Here is a 22,462-nt window from a genome sequence, read left to right as displayed (position 1 = left end):
GTCAATATAGTTTATCCTCTAGGAATTAAGGCCCTGGTTTATGTTCAGAAAACCCTCTCCTTTATTATAATTAACTGTCAAATTAACTTTCATTATGAATAATTTAGCACAATAATTCACATGTACTTTAGAAGATTCTTACAAAAATTAAACAATACCATGACATTTAAAATAAAGCTTCTCCAACTTCCTTTTTGGGCTAAAACAAAATGATAATACAGTCTTAGAAACTAATCATATAATTTTGAACTTTGGAACCAGTTAAAATATTACACTCTGTATTAATGTAAGAATGGCATATGAAACTAATTACTGTTGAATTACTTCCTTTGATGTTATTTCGCATTTCCTTAATAATGAAGATAATGTATTTGAGGTCTGGTTTATAGTTTTGTGATATTTTAAAATGGTTTTCTCTCACAATATATAAAGAATTTTAAGTTATGAAAGCATTTATCTTTTCCTACATATTTAAGAAATACAGTGGCTGAATTTTAGTTTCAAAATTTTTTAAACTTACAGATCAGCTATTTTAATATCATATGAGTCTTCAAACCATGGATACATTTGATGGAGCATAGACTTTGTAGACATCGTTTGTATGCTATACTGAAATATGACAAAATGAAAAGTGGATGGGAACAGAGTGGAAGCCAGGTATCTGGACTCACTGTAAAATATTACATACAGACATATGTGTTCCTTATGTGCGTATGTGCTAAGTTGCTTCAGTCACGTCTGACTCCATGAGACCCTACAGTGCCTGGTGGGCTGCCTCTGTCCCTGGGATTCTCCAGGCCAAGAATACTGGAGTGGGTTACTGTGCCCTCCTCCAGGGGATCTTCCCAACCCAGGGATGGAACCCAAGTCTCTTACATCTCCTGCACTGGCAGATGGGTTCTTTAATTCTTGCACCACCTGTTGCTTCAGTTGGTTCCTTATGTACTTCCAGCATATATCACAGAGAAAATTCCTCTGATTCCTTTTACCCCCATCTTGTAGTATCTAGTACAGTGTATGGTACAGAGGAAACACTGGCAACCATGCATATCTGGAAGATATCTTGGTGTTTGGCATTGTAGAATAATACTTCTCTATGGCTAATATGAAGTTCTCATTTTGTATATGTTCAGCTCTTACAAAAGTCAGATATATGGAGCTGAAAAGAAAATAAAGTTTTTCTAAGTGAAACAAGGCATTAGTGGTGTTTATGTCTCTTTGCCCTGGGCAATCTTTGATATGGCTTTAACAGAAGGAAGCAATCAGTTGTATATTAGATATTAAACTATCCTATTAGACATCTATTTTGATCTCTGGGGCATCAATGGCAATATCAAGCCAAGGTGCTCTCCTTGTATAAATTGTTGGGATTTACCTTTATTCTATAAAATGGCAAATATCAATGTGCTCCTTTTTTTTCCTTTCTTAACCTTCATGTGTCGATTCTTAAAAAATCATTACTAAGCTGTATTTGCTTCCTGAGTATGGTTTTTCAGAAACCTAGACAGAGAATCTAGAGATAAGTAGCAAGCAATTTCATTCTTTACTTCCCACTGAGCTTTCCTATTGCAGCTGAAATGGTATGTGACCTTTGTATCACCTAGTCACAGCAGGGTAACTTTAAAGGACATTTGACTGGAGTTAACATTAAGCCCTTGAACATTCAGGTTACTTTTGACATAAGACCAAATATATATAGTGTTATTGGCTGAGCACAAAGTCATTTTTTTTTCCTCCGGTCAAATACAATTTACTCTTTGTTCAAAAGTACTATTTTGAACTAGTATTGCCTCAATTTATCCATTTTCCTCTGGAAATAAATTCTTTATTCCCATACCCATAAGTTAGGACACTTTGTTATTTCTGTTAGATGTACTTGGCTTATATTTTATCCAATGGGATCTTTGAGGATGAGATGCGTGTGTTTCTTGGTTATTAGTATCCACAAGATTTGCTTTATATTCTGTATCTTTTTAGGTACTTGTAAAACATCAGAAAGGAAATAGTTTGATTTTTATGTCTCTGTATTTACATGAGTCTTGAATATCAATCTTTATTGCAAGAACGATACTTACATATTATTGTTATGAATGAAATCAACAACAACTAATAGTCCTGATCATTTTTTAAATATGCCAAACACAAGCACTGTATTTGTGCACGTGAATAGCCCAGGGAATCTTGTTAAAATGCAGATTCTGATTTGGTAAGTCTGGGGGAGATCTGAAAATCTGCATTTCAAACAGGCACCTGGGTGATATTCCTGTTGCTTGTCCAAGGACCACACAACAGGCATATGAATTAGGTACTGATTTTTTACATAAAGGAAATTGAAATTAAAGAGATGAAATAATTTGCACAACATAATACAATAAGAGTTTGGCAGAGTTGGGACTCAAAATGATTTCAATTTGTTGCCAAAGCTCATCATTAACCAATGGTTCTAAGAGTTACTTGAGGGAAAATACTCATTTTTGTCTCCTCAGACTATTTTAGGATTTATAAAGGATAATATAAATGAACTAGTAGAGAAATAAAATGGAAGCTTGTATGTGTTCTTTTTATTCAGCAATCTCAAAAACAACAGAATGATCTCTGTTCGTTTCCAAGGCAAACCATTCAATATCACAGTAATCCAGGTCTATGCCCCAACCAGTAATGCTGAAGAAGCTTAACGGTTCTATGAAGGCCTATACAACCTTCTCGAACTAACACCCAAAAAGATGTCATCTTCATTATAGGGTACTGGAATGCAAAAGTAGGTAGTCGAGAGACACCTGGACTAACAGGCAAATTTGGCCTTGGAATACACAATGAAGCAGTGAAAAGGCTAATAGAGTTTTGCCAAGAGAACGCACTGGTCACAGCAAACACCCTCTTCCAGCAACACAAGAGAAGACTCTACACATGGACATCACCAGATGGTCAAGACCAAAATCAGATTGATTATATTCTTTGTAGCCAAAGATGGAGAAGCTCTATACAGTCAGCAAAAACAAACAAACAAAAAACAAAACAAACAAACAAACAAAAAACTGGGAACTGACTGTGGCTCAGATCATGAACTCCTTATTGCCAAATTCAGACTTAAATTGAAGAAAGTAGGAAAAACCACTAGACCATTCAGGTGTGACCTAAATCAAATCCATTATGATTATACAGTAGAAGTGACAAATAGATTCAAGGGATTAGATCTGAAAGAGTGCCTGAAGAACTATGGATAGAGGTTTGTGACATTGTACAGGAGGCAGTGATCAAAACCATCTCCAAGAAAAAGCAATGCAGAAAGGCAAATGGTTGTCTGAGGAGGCCTTACAAATAGCTGAGAAAAGAAGAGAAGCTAAAGGCAAAGGAGAAAAGTAAAGATATATACATTTGAATGCAGAGTTCCAAAGAATAGCAAAGAGAGAAACCATAGCCTTCCTCAGTGATCAATGCAAAGAAATAGAGGAAAACAATAGAATGGGAAATACTAGAAATCTCAAGAAAATTAGAGATACCAAGGGAACATATCATGCAAAGATGTGCTCAACAAAGGACAGAAATGGTATGGACCTAACTATACCATTATGGTTAGAAGTAGAAGATATTAAGATGAGCTGGCAGGAATACACAGAAGAACTATACAACAAAGATCTTCATGACCCAGATGATCACGATGGTGTGATCCACTCACCTAGACCCAGACATCCTGGAATGTGAAGTCAAGTGGGCCTTAGGAAGCATCATTACAAACAAAACTAGTGGAGGTGATGAAATTCCAGTTGAGCTATTTAAAATCCTAAAAGATGATGCTGTGAAAGTGCTGCACTCAATATGCCAGCAAATTTGAAAAACTCAGCAGTGGCCACAGGACTGGAAAAGGTCAGTTTTCATTCCAGTCCCAAAGAAAGGCAATTCCAAAGAATGCTCAAACTACCGCACAATTGCACTCATCTCACACGCTAGTAAAGTAATGCTCAAAATTCTCTAAGCCAGGCTTTAACAGTGTGTGAACTGTGAACTTCCAGATGTTCAAGCTGGATTTAGAAAAAGTAGAGAAGCCAGAGATCAAACTGCCCAAATCTGTTGAATCATCGAAAAACCAAGGCAATTCCAGAAAAACATCTACTACTGCTTTATTGACTATGCCAAAACATTTGACTGTGTGGTTCACCACAAACTATGGAAAATTCTGAAAGAGATGGGAATACCAGAGCACCTGACCAACCTCCTTAGAAATCTGCATGCAGGTCAAGAAGCAACAGTTAGAACTGGACATGGGACAACAGACTGGTTCCAAATCGGGAAAGGAGTACATCAAGGCTGTATCTTGTCACCCTGCTTATTTAACTTATATGCAGAGTACATAATGAGAAACACTGGGCTGGATGAAGCACAAGCTGGATTCAAGATTGCTGGGAGAAATATCAATAACCTCAGATATGCAGATGATATCACCCTTATGGCAGAAAGTGAAGAACTAAAGAGCTTCTTGATGAAAGTGAAAGAGGAGAGTGGAAAAAGTGGGTTAAAACTCAACATTCAGAAAAGTAATATCATGGTATCTGGTTGCATCATTTCATGGCAAATAGATGGGGAAACAATGGAAACAGTGAGAGAATTTATTTTGGGGGCTCCAAAACCACTGCAGATTGTGACTGCAGCCATGATATTAAAAGACACATGCTCCGTGGGAGAAAACCTGTGACCAACCTAGACTGCATGGTAAAAAGCAGAGACATTACTTTACCAACCAAGTTCTGTCTAGTAAAGCTATGGTTTTTCCAGTAGTCATGTATGGACGTGAGAGTTGGATCATAAGGAAAGCTGAGTGCTGAAAAACTGATGCTCTTGAACTGTGATGCTGGAGAAGACTCTTGAGAGTCCCTTGGACAGCAAGGAGATCCAACCAGTCCATCCTAAAGGAATTCAGTCCTGAATATTCATCGGAAGGACTGATGCTGAAGCTGAAACTCCAATATCTAGGCCACTTGATGTGAAGAACTCCTTGGACAAGACTCTGATGCTGGGAAAGATTGAAAGTGGGAGAAGAGAACGACAGAGGATGTGATTGTTGAATGGCATCACTGACATGAGTTTGAGTAGGCTCTAGGTGTTGGTGATGGACAGGGAGGCCTGGAGTGCTGCAGTCCATGGGGTTGCAAAGAGTTGGACATGACTGACTGACTGAAATGAACTGATAGAATTTTAAAAACACATCCAACATTACTTTATTTCTCTCTTTATTCTATTGTATATCAGTAACAATTCAAAGACTAGAACTGATCTGCCAACCCCACTTTGAGTTGTGTTTCTGTAAACCACTATGACATTGAGGAGATTTTTATATGTACTTGCCCACTCAATGGAAATGAGAATGTTAGTTTTTTTTTTAATTTAAAAATGTAGCTATTTGCATTTAAAACATGGTTTTGGATTTGAAGTGAGGAAGGGAGAAACAGAGGAAAGGAAGAAAGAGGAAAGAAAAGAAAGACCCAAAGAGAAAAATGAAAATAAAATTTAATTCTGCCTTTTATGATTTTAAAGTAAAATCTTACAGATGGGTCTTATGATATGACTTTTGCTTTAAAAAGCAAAGTGAATTGATCCTTTTGTTTCATCCCCAGTTATTTAGAGAAAAGTATTTTTTTTTCCTAAAAAGGATTGCTATTTACTTAGTTCTATTGAATTTTTGTTCCTTCTAGTTTTTCTGTTAGTATGTGTGACATTATACACCTCATCCTTGGTTCTGAGTGTAAGGTCAAGCAGAGGTTACATCAATATTTTTTCTATCATTTCATAAGAAAAATAACACATTGGATGATTTATTGATTTTAAACATTCTTCCCTTCTTCAGTCATCTCAGTAGAAAATAGAAGATAAAGCAGAAAACAGAAGGTAAACTTGTGAACACGTTGTCTTATGGATTTGTAGGTCAGCATGGAGAATGTCTGGTCTTTCTCCTTTGATCTCATTTATCTGGAGCACTTAAGCATCTTTTTTAGAAGAGAATCTGCAGCCCACTCCAGTATTCTTGCCTGGAAGAACCCAAGGACAGAGGATCCTGGTGGGCTGCAGTCTGAAAGGATCTCAAAGAGTTGGACATGACTGAGCACCACCTCCAACACACACACACTGCCACAGTTTCAGATTCTTACTCCAGAATCTTTTAAAGTCAATCTCTTTTAGAAAGAATGATTAGCTTTAGTTCCTTTATGGTGTTTAAACTTCTACTGAAAAGATTTCAATGTTTTCAGTTGTGACTGTCTACCTAGCATCTAATATCCAATATTTTATCTTTGATATAATATTAATACTTTTGTCTCTCTGTTGAATGTATTCAAATTCCAACATTCAGCAGTTTAAGACTTCCTTTGCTTTTAGTTTTTTTTTTCCCATTATGTTGAAATTAAACTAAAAATTGTTCTGAATACGTAGTAAGGAGCTCAGGAGTTGTAAATCCCTAAAAGTTTGCAATAATATGGTCTAGGAAATAAAAGTATTTTGAGTAGCTAATTCCCAAGATTGTACCATGATATTGTAAGGGGATGTATATATCAACATCCTGAAAAAAGTTCTGCAAATTTTCCTAAAATCTTTCTTTTGGAGAGTCAATTTCACATTGGAAACTCAAACTGACCTGGTGTGTGTATCACCTTTGTTGCTGGAAGCTTCGTGGCCTTAAACAAATGACTTCCTTCTTTATTTATTTATTTTTTGTATTATTAAATATAAAATGGGATTAATATATTCAGCTCAGTTTTTTTGGGATTACATGAGATAACATACGAAAAGAACATATCTTTATGATGTTCATATAGTGTTTATTTCTTTCCTGTAAACTTTATTTTTGAGGGAGCATATTGATAGGTTTGTATTCATGAAAAATATCTGTGAAATAATTTTATGCAGAATTAATTCTTTACTGTTTTGTGATCAGATATCATATGTCTATGTCTCAATCAATATTTATTTGTACTCCTTTTCCTACATTGATATCTATATCCAACTCTATTTTTTCACTCTGTATTGGTCTTCTTTCTATAGTTTCCTTTTAACAGGGCTTGGAATCTAATCACCTGAATCAAGATATCTCTTTATGCTTTATTGCTCACCAGGTAGCTTTTGGTGCCATGGAGTTCCCTTGCTGTCTTGATGATCAGATCTCAACCTCCGGGGAGCCTTTGAAAGCTCATCTCTCAGATCTTGTGCTCAGGCTTTAGATGACTGCTGCAATACAATCGACAGTGAAGGCTAAGTGCTTTGTGAGGGATTTCTGTAAACTCTCCTGCCTTGCACTGAGTTTTCAGTGAACTGTTATAAACATAAGAAAGTGTTAACATAATTATTGTGGCAGAGTGCTGATGGGCAGAAATGATCTTGATGTGTGCCACTGGAGGTGGGCCTTGAAAGATAGAATTTGGCTTGATAGGAGTGGTAATAGGAGGACCTTAATCCATATGCTTCAACAGTTAGATCATTTACTTTACCTTATAACATCCCTAAGAATGCTGATCCTTAGCTTGTGTACCTTTCTTTCACTTTTAAAATATTTTATAGTCGAAATTTTATTATCAGATATGTACTGTGTGTTAGTCACTTAGTTGTGTCTGACTCTCTGTGGCCCCGTAGACTGTAAGCTCACCAGGCTTCTCTGTCCATGGGTTTTCTCAGGCAAGAATACTGGAGTGGGTTGCCATTTCCTTCTCCAGGAGATCTTCCTGACCCAGAGATTGAACCTGGGTCTCCTGCATTGCACCACATCTGAACCACCAGGGAAGCCCCAGATATGTACTATTTTATATGTTTCCTGACAAAATATAATTTTGTCTGACATGAAAAAATCACATTTCAGTCGACATTTTCTTCTTCCTAGTTGTGTATTGTTAAGACTCACTGATATTATCACTGTACCTTGATAGAAACAGCCCAAGGTGGCCTGGATATAATAATCACAGGTAATATTTAAAAGATGGTTACTGCATTTCAGAGGGTGGTCTAAATGCTTTATTGGAACAATCTCAACAGAAATTTTAATGTAGGAAATAATTTTACAGTCATTTTATGGGCAAGAAAATTAAGACTGAGAAGAGTTTTATGACTTACGCAAGGTGACATGGACTAAGCAATTGATGAAACCAGGGTCCTAACGTGGTTTACTCCAGTCAGCAGTAAGACATATTCATCACGCAGTTCTACTGCTTTTTGCCAGTGAAAGTGAAAGTGAAGTCGCTCAGTCGCGTCTGACTCTTAGCAACCCCATGGACTGTAGCCTACCAGCCTCCTCTGTCCATGGGATTTTCCAGGCAAGAGTACTGGAGTGGGTTGCCATTTCCTTCTCCAGGGGATTTTCCTGACCCAGAGATTGAACCCCGTTCTCCCTCATTGCAGGCAGACTCTTTTTTTTTTTTTTTTTGCAGACATAATTCCCTTATAATTCATACTTGCCAGAAAATGGAGTTTGACATCATGATGTACAATTACACCAACATTCATCGAGGCTGATATCACAGGTATAAGGGAACACTAGAACCGTAAAACGTCTCTTCATACTTGCCAAAAAGTTTTAGCTATAAAGGTCAGTTACCAGAGCCAAAATTGTTCTTAACAAGCAGAATTTTTATGTCCATTCAGTCGAAGAGTCTCTTCCATCTTTCTGGGCCTATTCACTTGCAGACAGGAGAAGAAACTGCAGCCAGGTTCTTCATACCATGCATTCACACGTGACACCCACTCTTCATATGCTGTCCAATTTCTTTAAGATAAAAGGAGTGACTCGCAACAGGGCCACGTAGATGAGGAAGTTCCGTATGGAGGAGATCACATCCTCGCGCATCTTCCGTTTCATCTCCTCCGGGTCCAGCTTCGGCGCAAGGCCCTCGATCCGGAACATCTCAGCTCTCGCTAACGGCTTCCAGCTGCCACCCTCTCGACTCTTCTCCCTGCAGGCAGACTCTTTACAGAAGCTTTTTGCCAGTAAGAGGAGACAAAATCAGCAAGTCACCTGTGGACTATCTTTCCTGTGATCTTATAATAAAAATAGCACTGCTGATAGAAAATCAAAGACTATCCTAAGTACCAGCTCCTGCTATCACCTTGAATATTACACATTGTTATTGCTTGCTAAGTATTTATATGGTGTCTGATAAAATGTTGTTTAACTTCTCTCATTTTCTATTGCTCTTCACATATTTGCTTGGCACTAGCTAACTCATTTTTATCAGCATTTCTGTATTTTTGTACAGTATTTCTGTACTTTTGCTTTTTTTTAAATGTGAAAGAGCATTCAGAGTTCAGTATCTCAACCTTATTTTTTTCAAAATATTCAACATATTAAATGAGCTGGTTAAAAATAAAAATGTTTCCTCAATATAGGATTATTAAAGTATTTTACATTAACTTATACACATCAGTTTTACTTATTGAATGTTCAGGGTAAGTTTAAGAAAAGTAAAATGGCCATCAGTAATATTTGTATGTACTTATGTATTATTTAGGGCTTTCCTTGTAGCTCAGTGATAAAGATTTTGCCTGCTAAATGCAGGAGACGGGGGTTTGATCCTTGGGTCAGGAAGAACCCTTGGAGAAGGAAATGGAAACCCACTCCAGTATTCTTGCCTGAAAGTCCCACGGACAGAGGAGCCTGGTGGGCTACAGTCCATGGGGTTGCAGAGAGTTGCATGTGATTTAGCCACTAAGCATGCATGCACAAGCACATAGTATTTATATTTCTATTTATACACATGCAAGTATTTATGTTTTATGCTTTCCCAAGTTATACGTTGAAATAATCATAGAAAAATACCCAAGGAAAAGGAACTGTTTGGTTTGCATTTTGTATGATCTTTATTAACTTGTTGATTTTTAGGGGGTGCCATGTGTGTCTCCCTGAATGTTTTGCTTAATGCAAGATTTTAAATACTATACAAGTATTTAAGTCAGAGTTATTTTTTAAAATGTAAATCAGATTATGTCATTTTCTCATTTTCAACATTTTAATAATTTTTCATCATGCTTACTATTAAATCCAGAGTCTTCACCATAACTTACAAGGTCTTGTATCAGTTGGATTTTCTTACCTTATTTCTGACTGTTTTTATCCTGACTTACTCTGTTCTAGGCAACTGGTATACTCCTTGCTCCTTAAACATTGTAAGAAAGAGTCAACATCAAGAAATTGTAGGTTTTCTTCCTTTGTTATGAAGTACTTATCTCCCAGCGAATCACATGTTTTGCATTCTTCCTTCTGGTCTCTGCTCAGATATCGTCTCCTCTGTGGGACCTTTTATGATTCCACTATCTGGAGTAATGCACCACTTTACTCTCTGTTTGCATACTGCTTTTCAACGCAGGGCCCCTCCTCTTGCTAGAAATCTTAGCTCTCTGGAACTTTCTCGTCTCACTCCACTTTGAAAACAAAATTCCCTGTATATAAGGCGAGTCTAGTCTTTGACTGGGGAGAGTTCTCAGATTCATTTCCAGTTATTGCCCAAAGATTAGTGCTTTCTGCCTAAGTCCTTCCCAGATGGTATGGGAGCTGAAGGAAATAATATAATGTGTTAGAAATACAGAAGGAGGTTTTTTTTTTTTTTTTTTTTTTCTTAAGGTGAGAATGCCTACACATTAACAGCACAGAGGACAATGTAGGAACAGAAGTTCCTGAAACCCTCCCAAAGCTGAGATTTAAAAACAGTGACAATGACAAAGCTGATATCAAAACAAGAGTCGAGTGATATAAACAGAAAAACTAGATAGGTAGTCGTGAGAACAGAAGATTGACAAGCTAATGGAGTGGAGCCTGGGGCAAATACCTAGGAGATTCATATTCGTTTGCTGACTTACACAGGTATTGGTTAAGAGGTGATAGACCTCAAGACAAAAAGTGCAAGGAATTTGTACAATATGTACAGTGTTAGGTGTTTGAAATGTTTTCCTTATAACGATGTTGTATGTTCTATAGAGGAAGGAAGCATAACAGGAAATCATGCCCAATTCCATTTGATTTCAGTGCTTATGGACATGATATTATATTTCATTGGTGAGGTGTGATTTGAGTTGAGGTTTGAGTGTCGGGTAATAGTTATAAGCAAAGGTGGGTAGTGAGATGGGAAGAGACGTACCCAGGACTGAGATAGAATGTCAATTAAGGGCTGAAAGGGAGGAACTTGGGGGCCATGTGAGAGGAATAAAAGGGGTTTTTAAAGTTCTCCTTTATTAACATCAGATTCAATTTGACATGTGCAAAATTATGCAAAAAATCTTGACTATATTTTGTCTGTATTCTAGAGCATATGTAAAACTTGATAATATCTGAAACAAAACTTGAATATCAACTTCTGTAGGTTACCGAATTTATAAGAGGGAAAAAAATCTTAAGGTTTTTCTGACTCTAATCACCAATTCAATAAGCACTTGGATGTAACTTATTTGAACAAACATTTATTGAATTCCTATGTGATAAGAAAGTATGTTCAAAGATGGAGATGTGAAGATAAATAAGATAGTCCCTCCAGGGACCTTGAGTAGTGGGAGAGACAGATTGGTAGATAATTAAAATGCAGCCTTCTGCATGTACTGTTAGAAGTAGGTTCTCACCAATATTGATATTTCCTTACAGCTGCAATTATTCTTCAAACCAAAAAGGAATTGTGTAATTGTTAAGGAGAAGTACCCCTGATTTCTAGGTTTTTAGTGTTTGTATTTATTTTGTTTGAACAAAATATACATTTTGAAAAAACGTATATTGAAAAAATATACATTTTTTTGGGTCTACATTACATATAACTTTAGGCTTTAAAAATGATTTATAGGGGATCAGGATGGGGAATACATGTAAATCCATGGCTGATTCATGTCAATGTATGACAAAAACCACTACAATATTGTAAAGTAATTAGCCTCCGACTAATAAAAATAAATGAAAAAAATGATTTATAAATACTAAGGAATAACTTGAACTGGGCACTGGATGTATTTTTAAGTCAAAGAGAAATAAAGACAATAATAATAGAGTATGCTATTGGTAATAAATAAGGATTCCTTTGTCTGAATTCATTTTTTTTTTGGCCTTATGTCATTGTATTCCAAGTTTTCACTGCACTGCTCTCAATTGCATGAGCTTTCTTTCATATATCTCTTGGAAGCACAGCGATTTATTCTTTGTTGTTGTCCCTGGTTGATGTCAGGGTGTTTGCCTGCCATCTCATGTGTGTTTGAGTGGCATAAAATGAACAATTGGCTCCAGATATAAGTATCCTACAGGTCAGTGTTTCTAAGTGGCATCAAGGGCAGAAAATCCAACAATAGTTTGATTCTTTGGGAGATTTTATGTAACATTTTAAAGCAGCCAATATCTTTAGAAAACTCTATTGAGTAAATTAATATTTTTATGTACAAATAGGAATTTGAACATAGGAATGACAACAAAAACCAGAACCCATGATTCTACAATAATAATTTTTACTTTGTGTGTGATAAAGTAGCTGTAGCAATAATAGGAATGGAATGCCAAGTCACTTAGTTGCTTGACACGCATATATATTTGAAGTCAATAGGCATAGGATACAGATATAAGCATGGCTAATATTCTGTAGGAGGAAGCACAAAATAGATTTTATAATTTCTGTCGCCAAGGGCTTTATCTTCATAACTAGACAAACTACCAGAGAATAGGAAGTCAGGGTTAATCCTTACTTGTCACATTTACTGCTATACTTTGCTAAAATCTAATTTGATAGACTATAAAAATGATGATTTACTCAACATATTTTAAACAGAGCAGTAATCATTGTAAGCCATGACATTCAAAGACCATTTTCTTATGGTGAGCATGTCTCAGATCTACACAAAGGGAGAAGAGAAGTTTAGAGGTGTAGCTATGATGGGTGAGGGGCTCAGTAAGTATTGAGGGACTGTAATATGATCATATTGTATGAAGTACTATGTGCAGAATACATCATGAGAAATGCTGGGCTGGATGAAGCACAAGCTGGAATCAAGACTGCTGGGAGAAATATCAATAACATCAGATATGCAGATGACATCACCCTTATGGCAGAAAGTGAAGAGGAACTAAAAAGCCTCTTGATGAAAGTGAAAGAGGAGAGTGAAAAAGTTGGCTTAAGGCTCAACATTCAGAAAGCTAAGATCATGGCATCTGGTCCCATCACTTCATGGCAAATAGATGGGGAAACAGTGGAAGCAGTGTCAGACTTCATTTTTTTGGGCTCCAAAATCACTGCAGATGGTGATTGCAGCCAAGAAATTAAAAGACGCTTACTGCTTGGAAACCTGGATAGCATATTAAAAAGCAGAGACATTACTTTGCCAACAAAGGTCTGTCTCGTCAAGACTATGGTTTTTCCAGTGGTCATTTATGGATGTGAGAGTTGGATTATGAAGAAAGCTGAGTGCCGAAGAATTGATGCTTTTAAACTGTGGTGTTGGAGAAGACTCTTGAGAGTCCCTTGGACTTCAAGGAGATCCAACCAGTCCATCCTGAAGGAGATCAGTCCTGGGTGTTCATTGGAAGGACTGATGCTGAAGCTGAAACTCCAGTACTTTGGCCACCTCATGTGAAGATTTGACTCACTGGAAAAGACCCTAATGCTGGGAAGGATTAGGGGCGGGAGGAGAAGGGGATGATAGAGGATGAGATGGCTGGATGGCATCACCGACTTGATGGACATGGGTTTGAGTAAACTCCAGGAGTTGGTGATGGACAGGGAGGCCTGGCATGCTGCGATTCATGGGGTCGCAAAGAGTTAGAGACGACTGAGCGACTGAACTGAACTGAACTGACTATGTGCTGGGAAAGAAGAACCAGGTGGGAGTTTTGAAGAGTGTCAGAGAGGAGGATCGTTGTGTTGAAACTTTGGGAAGAGGAGACTGAGGGCAAACCACACATCTGTGACATTTGATTGAGGTCATCAAGATGATCACACCCAAAGGAGGGAGACACACAGTGTTATGGAGTAGAGAGATGTCAGGTTTTAGCTCATCAAATCAGGTCCTAGAGACTAATCCTATTCTGACTCTAATTTGCTCTTTCAATTTAAGCAATTGACTTTTTAAAGGATATTTATTTATTTGACTGAGTCAGTTCTAAGTTGCTGTGTGTGGGATCTTTCGGGGCAGCCCGTGGATTCTCTAATTGTGGTGTGTGGGCTCGGTAGTTGTGGCTCACAGGCTTAGTTGCTCTGAGGCATGTGGGATCTTAGTTCCCTGCCTAGGGATTGAACCCACGTTCTCTGCATTGCAAGGCGAATTCTTAACCTCTGGACCACCTGGAAAGTTCCTAAGCAATTGACTTTTTAAAACTGAGCTTCAATTTTGTCATCTGTAGAATGGCCTATTTTATCTGTAAGAGTTTCAGTTTTAACTCAATAAATAGATTCTTTCTCCAGTTCCACTGAGGAAAGAACAGAAGAAAAGGAATTTAGGTTATAACATGTGGGGTTATGGTTAGAAATAAAGATACATTTCTGGGAAGTGAGAAGAACTCAGCATTGGGAAATATTTCTGAGAAACCAAGATGCCACTGTTTGAGCAGATAGGTGAAAATGTTTGACTTCGAACACTGCTGATAGAAGCCATGCTAGGCTTTAGTCAAGTGTCTTGGTGTGTGTGGGAGAGGAATGGACAGTCATCTGTGCTGAGAATCTTTATGCTAAGGAAGTCTGCAGTTCTCAGAAAACAAACTGTATAATTACACCATTAGCTTTCAGGGTGACTATATTTTCCCTCCATTTTGTACAGAACCTTCTTCGTCAGAACTATAATCATCATCTCATATCTTAGCTTTACCGTGCCTTGTCACTTCAGTTGTATCCGACTCTTTGAGACCCCATAGACTCTAACCCGCCAGACTCCTGTCCATGGGATTCTCCAGGCAAGAATACTGGAGTGGGTTGCAATTTCCCTCTCCAGGTTAGCCTTACTAGCAAGATTGAAAATTAGGGAACCGTCTTGTTAGAACCGCTGAAGCACACCTGGTCTAACGTACTTCCCCGCTAGGTGGCGCTCTAATTATACAAGAAACACCCAGTTAAAAATCAGTAATGTTGACTTGATATATGAAAAATTTCACTTGTTTTATGTTTGTAAATTATTTCCCCCTTACCACTCAAATGAAAAGTCTAGCTCTCAGAACACTTGGTTTTGTATGTAATTTTAGAAAATTTTCAAGTTCAGTTATTTTGTTGGGCATTCGATAATTTAAAAGGCCTTTTAATATATCATATAACAAGCAAAATTCAATAAATACATGGGTGGTATAAAATATTAGTGTATGTTGGTTCAGTTGGGCTTTTGTAAGGGAACTGTACGGGTTTTAAACTTTACAATGGGATAAGTGATGTAGAAAGTTTTAAAGTGTTTTAAAAATACAAGAGAGGGGACTTCCCTGGTGGTGCAGTGGGTGGAAATCCACTTCAGTGCAGGGGACATAGGTTTGATCCCTAGTCAGGGAATATTCCACATGCCACAGAGCAACTAAGCCAGCATGCCACATCTGCTGAAGCCCGTGCCCTCGAGAGCCTGTGTGCCATGACAAGAGAAGCCCCTGGGATGAGAAGCCCGTGCGCTGCAGCCAAGAGCAGCAGCCCCCGCTCACTGTAGTTCGAGAAAGGTTGTGCGTGGCCACGAAGACCCAGCATAACCAAAAACAATAAATGATTATTAGCAAAAACGTAAGGGAGGTATGAACAGAAATGCTATTGCTGTGAAATAAGCCAGAAAAAGGACTTCTCTGCATCTCCATAACTATTCTGCAGTGTATTTGTTGCTTATAACGGTGGGAATATTTAATGGAAATAAATGTGTTTTAAAACACTTTCTGTAAAAGTCCCTTTCAAAGATCTCATCTTTGATTACTTTCATCTTTCAAAGATGAGTAATTGTCCTCTCTCCAGAACCTTGGTATTTCAGGAGCCTGGCTTTCACTGTTAAACAATGGATTATTGACATGTGTATATATTAGTCAACAACAGGAAGCTTTTAAAGTGAAACTGCAAAGTGACATTTCCATTTCTGGAATGACTTCAGAATATCAGAAACCAAAACCAAGTTCATCTATGGTTTAGCTTATTTGAGTTGAGTGGGAAAATAAAGACATTGAAAAGTATGTGTTGTAAAACTGATTCCTTTTAAAGAAATAGAACAAAAGACATATAGCCAAGTAGCAAAGAGGCCAATGTTTAGGGTTGGTTTTCAACAGCAACAACAATCCAAATTAAAAGCAGAATAAAATACTAAATAAAAAGTCAAGCAATGTACATTATCTTTTCTAAAATTAGTACCCATAAAATATGACTTTCATATACATTGATACATTCCATAAAATTTAAAAAATCAAAATATAAATGTGTCCTGAATAAACATCTGATTTTACCTTATTTACTTATTTTTTTAAACATTTGATTTTAAAATGTAGAAGTAAAAGGTAGACAATTGGGGGGAAAACCACTTCTCAAAAGGATTAATTTTGCTTTTTGTGTGTGTGTGTGTTATATGAAGTCATCTGGAATATGATTGTCTATTACGTACACACCCTAACTTACAAGAACACATTCATAGGCACCTATGGTTTACTTACCCTTCTGAAGCAATTTATTCACTCCTTCCTCTTTGTTTTGTTAACACTTTAAACTCCTTGTTAAAGTTTACCTCTCCCTAGCTAAATCAAATGTAGGTCATGTAGTAGATACTGGGTAAATGTATAAATAAATTGATGATGAAGAGACATTGGTTTACACAGATAAGTAAACATGTGATTGAAATTTATAATGTAGTTTGAAAGGATTAAAAAATTTCTCTTCCAAATCACCAAAATGTCCTTAATATTCCACTCAGCTTGAGTAAACCTTTCACAGGTTTCTTTTTGACAGTAGCTCCCTTTCTTCTTTGAGCATTTACTTTGAAAACCTTGGAATTCTAAATTCTTTACTGAAGTCTTCTGTCAGCCTCTAGCCAGTGTAACAACCCAGGAATGTCTTTCTCTAGCACCTGGGAGTCATTGCTTTGAAATGTAGTCTTATGTATCCCAGTGTTTATTGCAGCACTATTTACCATAGCCAGGATATGGAAGCAACCTAAATGTCCATCAAAAGAGGAATAGAAGATGTGGTACATATATTCAGTGGAGTATTAGTCATAAAAAAGAACAAACCTGTGTCACTTGCAGAGACATGGACGGACCTCGAGCCTGTCACACAGAGTGAAGTTAAGTCAGAAAGAGAAAAATATATAATATTGCTTATGTGTGGAGTGTAGAAAAATGGTACAGATGAACTTATTTGCAAAGCAGAAATAGAGACACAGACATGGAGAACAGATGTATGGGTACCAGGAGGGGACGGAGGCTGTGAGTTGGGAGGTTGGGATTGACATACATACACTGCTGTGTATAAAATAGATGCTACTGAAAGCCTCCTGTCCAACACAGCAGACTCTCCTCATCGCTCTGTGGTGACCTGAATGGGGAGGAAATCCAAACAAAGAGGGGATGTGTGTAGCTGATTCCCTTTGCTGTACGGCCAAAACTAATAACAACATTGCAACTATACGTGTACATATGAGTCACTTCGGTCGTGTCTGACTCTGCGATCCTGTGGACTGTAGCCTGCCAGGCTCCTCTGTCCTTGGGATTCTCCAGGCAAGAATACTGGAGTGCGTTTCTATTTCCTTCTCCAGGGCATCTTCCTGACTCAGGGTTTGAACCTGCATCTCTCAAGTCTCCTGCATTGGCAAGCAGGTTATTTTACCACTAGCGCCACCTGGGAAACTACACTCAAAAAACATTAAAAAAAAAAAAAAAAGTATCTGTATTTCCCTGGCTCTGTGGGAGGGTATATAAGTTAGATAAGTGCAAATTAGCATACACTGGTGGCCTGATCACACTGACCACCCTCCCCACAGAAGTCCTTCCCCGACTACCTTTCTGATAGCTCACCCTAGTACTTAAAAACTTTCTTGCTGTTGTTTCAATGGAGTTGAGTTGTTTCTCTACCCTATTGCAGTAGTCTTGAATGAAACCTTCCTTGCTGTTTAATTTGTTTAATTTTCTTTGATCCTAGTTTCATTTTTAAGAATCAGATATTGGAACACAAAATATATTATACTCGGTCACACTGATGTTCATTTGGGTCATTATTAAGTCTCTTATTAGCAACACCAGGGTGTATGATTTTTCTTATGCATATCAACTTCATAGGTTTAGAATATCCTATAACAATTTTTATAATTTTAATGTGTAATCTTCCTTTTCAGAGAAATTATCAAAAATATAATAAATAGTTTATCCAGTAAAAATGTTAACAGAGGTCTGGAGTGTGTGTGTGTGTGTGTGTGTGTGTGTGTGTGTGTATGGAGGTATGTGATAGAGCAAAGAAACCATTCTGAGAGGTCAATCAGAATTAGAGGAGCATTTCTTTCAGAGTACACTGTAACATCTTAAGGATACATCCCTCATAGGATCAATGTGCTTGAAATTAAGCATGAAATTGTTTAGAGTAGTTCTACAGTTGGTAAGTTGAGGACCCAGATTTAGGAATTATACAACTTGATAGTCATGTTTTATAGTATTTATGGTATTTTCTTATAAAAATATTTTTCTATATCTTGAAGGGGTAAGTTGAATTCTATGTTTCTAGTATTTGTTAAAGTTTTATACATGATGATACAGACTTTGATCAAATATTCCCAGATGCTCCCTTAATTCTAAAGAGATAAGATCTTCTGACAAGATCTATAAAGAGCAACTATAAATTTTCATTTGGGAAGGAAGGAAGCTTCTCCCTCTCCATTTCCTTGAACTTACCAGTCAAGATTTTTATATAAGTTTTATATAAACTTTTTCAAGATTTTAATATAAGTTTTAGATTTTCTTTTTTTTTTTTTTAAATGCAGTTTTGACTTTATTTCAAGTCCTAGCTAGAGGCTGACCGGTTCTTCTTGCTGTGCTTAGCCTCTCAGCCATGTCTGACTCTTTGCGACCACATGAACTGTAGCCCGCCAGGCTCTTCTGTCCATGGGATTCTCCAGGCAAGAATACTGGAGTGGGTTGCCATGCTCTCCTCCAGGGGATCATCCCAACCTAGGAATCAAACCCAGGTTCCCGCATTGCAGGTGGGTTCTTTACCATCTAAGCCACCAGGAAGCCCAATTTCTTCTTGATTAGCTGATTAGGTCCACACCCCAATCACTTCTCTTACTGGGCTTTCATACTCCAAGCCCACTGTACACACATGCTAATTGTCCCAGGGTGAGGTACCAATATCCGGGGATAGCTCCTATGCCCCTGAGTTGGGAAACTGACATTATACAAATTAGTCAATGCACAGGGAGTCCTAGAAATCTAGACAACTTAGACTCCTATGTAAACTGCCCTCTACATCTCTAGCTTGCCCTTACCCTCTTCCAGGATGTAGTGCTCTCCAGGGCTCTGATTGGCAGACTTCTCTCCTTTGGTGTATAAGTAACAAGAGTTCGACAGCTCTTCTATTTGTGCATCAGTTTGCTGTGCCCTGCTGTTAAAGAATTTTCAAATCTTATGAATCATTGGTGAAGTCAGTAAATTCCATGTTCTCTGCTGTTGCTTGCAGACCCATTGGTATGACCCTGTCACTGACTAGTCTCTCTTTATGGTCTATGCCATGTGATCATGCCACTTTTTCATCTTCTTATGACTATTGTCCTTCAGCATCTATATTTTATTCTTATTTTAAAAAATTAAACACTTATTATCATAAGATATTCTGTATTTCTGTATTATTCCAACTTTGGACATTGGATATCAGCTTCTCTGATAGCTCACTTGGTAAAGAATCCGCCTGCAATGCAGGAGACCTGGTTCATTTCCTGGGTCGGTAAGATCCGCTGGAGAAGGGATAGGCTACCCTCTCCAATATTCCTGGGTTTCCCTTGTGGCTCCGCTGGTGAAGAATCCGCCTGCAATGCAGGAGACCTGGGTTCGATCCTGGATTGGGAGGATCCCCTGGAGAAGGGAAAGACTACCCACTCCAGTATTCTGGTCTGGAAAATTCTATGGACTGGGTAGTCCATGGGGTTGTACAGAGTGAGACACAATTGAGCTAATAAATTAAACACATATTACCATAAGATGGAGAAGGAAAAGGCTACCTACTCTAGTATTCTGGCCTAGAGAATTCCATGGACTGTATAGTCCATGGGGTCGCAAAGAGTCAGACACAACTGAGTGACTTCACTTTCACATTTTTATCATGAGATTATATTTCCATATTATTCCAACATTGGGCATTATTTTAGTAATTAAGATTGTTTAGTAATTAAGAATTCTTAATATTAATCAAGTCTTTTAAGACCTTGTTCTCAGGATCCCTCAAACTTTGCAATCATATTTAACTTCAAAAATCAGCCCCTCACTTTCGTCACCATCCTTTCCTTTAGATCAATTTGTGGGATATCTACACTTTTAAGATCTTGAACTACAGAAATTCCTCTCTACAATCAATCTTACTTTTGTTTAATTAAACTCAATCAACATTGCTCTTTATAATACATACATTATAAAAACCAAGGAGGGAGCAAAGATCAATGAGGGATTACCCTTGTTTTAAATAATTTGTAATCTGAGAGAGGAGACATGTATGCAAATAACAGTATTACTATGTATAACTTACGCCAGTCAAAATGAGATGAAACCAAGATCTCAGGAGAGTGACTGTAACTGTTAGAGAAAGCATACCTTCTTGCCCTTATTATTACTTACCTTCCTCAATTACCTTGTCTTTATCACTTACTAAATCACTTAGCAGTTTATATTCCCTGTTTTCCTAGTACATTACCTTCTCACTTGGCTCAGTAACAATTGGAACACATATATTTCAACAATATTTTGGCCAAACACACTTGCTATATTAATGATTATTTCAGGGGGGAAAATTACCTAAGACATCAATCTATAATTATCATTAATGTATCATTGGAATGCCATATTATCATTGGAAATGTAAGGTGATGGAAATAGCTATAGTTAACAGAAATTCTCTCAATGAACATATTATGGTTTCATATTGCATGAATGAATATTTGATAAGCCCCTTGAGTTTATGTTCTTGCTTGAATGAAATGATGGCCATTCTGAGAAGGAGAATCAGTGCAATGAACTGTAGGCATTTTTTTTTCATAGTTGGGTATGCATGTTTGGGGCCTGAACTTAACTGATTTTTCTTGAAAGAATAAACAACATTCTCTTAGTTCTTCTTTTCCCAAATGTGTCGATCAGCTTTTCTTCTGAACACAGATGTAAAAAAGCTATTTTTAAAATAATCTCTCTGAAGCCTTATTTAGGCGTTCACACGCTTCATTCAAACCCTGAGCGCACAAAACTTCCTGCGCTTTTAACTTCAGTTATGCTTGCACTGTCATTCCCCAGAGACTGAATAATAGAATCTAAATTATTGAATCAGAAATAAAATGAATCATCTAGACTAGACTGAACTCTTTGGAAACAAATTAACTTCTTGAAGGACTATGAATATGAAAAAAAATCTCATTTTATGGAAAGGAAATTTTTCACTAAAATATACACACAGATACACATACCTATCTATCTATATCTATACAAACTAGCTTAACGGAGTTCAGATTGTATGTCTGCCTAAACTTTCCTATACAGAGTTAATGATTTTGAACTCATAGCTCTCTAGTTGACTATGAGCTTAAAACAGTATTTTTGTATAAATTACGTTTGCTACTAGACCAGGATTATATTTAATTATATCCCTAATAAACATTTCAGCTTTATTTCTCTCATTAATACAAGAAATATTTCCTTACTTATAATTCTCTTGTTCCTTATAGAATTAAATCTATATATTTCTGTTGGCTGTTCACATGACCTGTGATGAAAATGTAAAAATATGTGTCTGTATCCATAGAAACAGGTGGTAAGCTTACATCAATATTTTATCATACTGACAACCAGCAATTTCAGTGATTACATTTTCTGTATCAAACTTGATCAAGAGTGCACATAAGGATTATGGAGGGATTTAATCTGTTTTCTTTACTTATTAATGAAAATAGGAAAATGTTGAAGGAAAAAGATTTACCTACAAGTATTTATAGAGTGTTTTCAGGTATGAGAATTTACAGTACTTTTCAGGTTGTGGCCTTTAGTGCAAACTAAACTAGGGTAGAAGAGTGTACAAAGCTCCTTTTCTCAGAGTTTGACCACCTGCAGTGAAATTAACCTTATTTTTAAATTAAAATCAGAATGTTTCAGGCGGAACCTATTGATATATATTTTAATAAACTTAGATGATTTTTTTAAATGCATGCAAAGGTTTAAGGATCAGTGCCCTATGGGTAATTCATGTTTATAACTCTGAAAATACAGTAAGGTTACAGGTATACAAAGCATGGCACAAGAGATTTAAGACTCTTCAGTGGCTCCAAGGAGACTTTTATCAAATGAAGCAGGTTTATTGAAATAATA

At 37.1% G+C, this 22,462-nt stretch overlaps 1 protein-coding gene across 1 annotated transcript; it reads right to left on the bottom strand.

The window, feature by feature from the left end:
- Positions 1–8,393: 8,393 nt before the first annotated feature.
- LOC133041441 (mitochondrial import receptor subunit TOM5 homolog) lies at positions 8,394–8,919 on the bottom strand. The gene has a single exon (XM_061122085.1). The coding sequence runs from the start codon at positions 8,873–8,875 to the stop codon at positions 8,720–8,722; it is 156 nt and encodes a 51-aa protein (XP_060978068.1). The 5' UTR covers positions 8,876–8,919; the 3' UTR covers positions 8,394–8,719.
- Between the last annotated feature and the right edge of the window lie 13,543 nt (positions 8,920–22,462).

Source organism: Dama dama, chromosome 3 (genome assembly GCF_033118175.1).
Source record: "Dama dama isolate Ldn47 chromosome 3, ASM3311817v1, whole genome shotgun sequence".
NCBI classification, from domain to species: Eukaryota; Metazoa; Chordata; class Mammalia; order Artiodactyla; family Cervidae; genus Dama; species Dama dama.
Note: the sequence above shows the minus strand (reverse complement) of the source record. Positions and strands in the feature narration are given on the sequence as shown.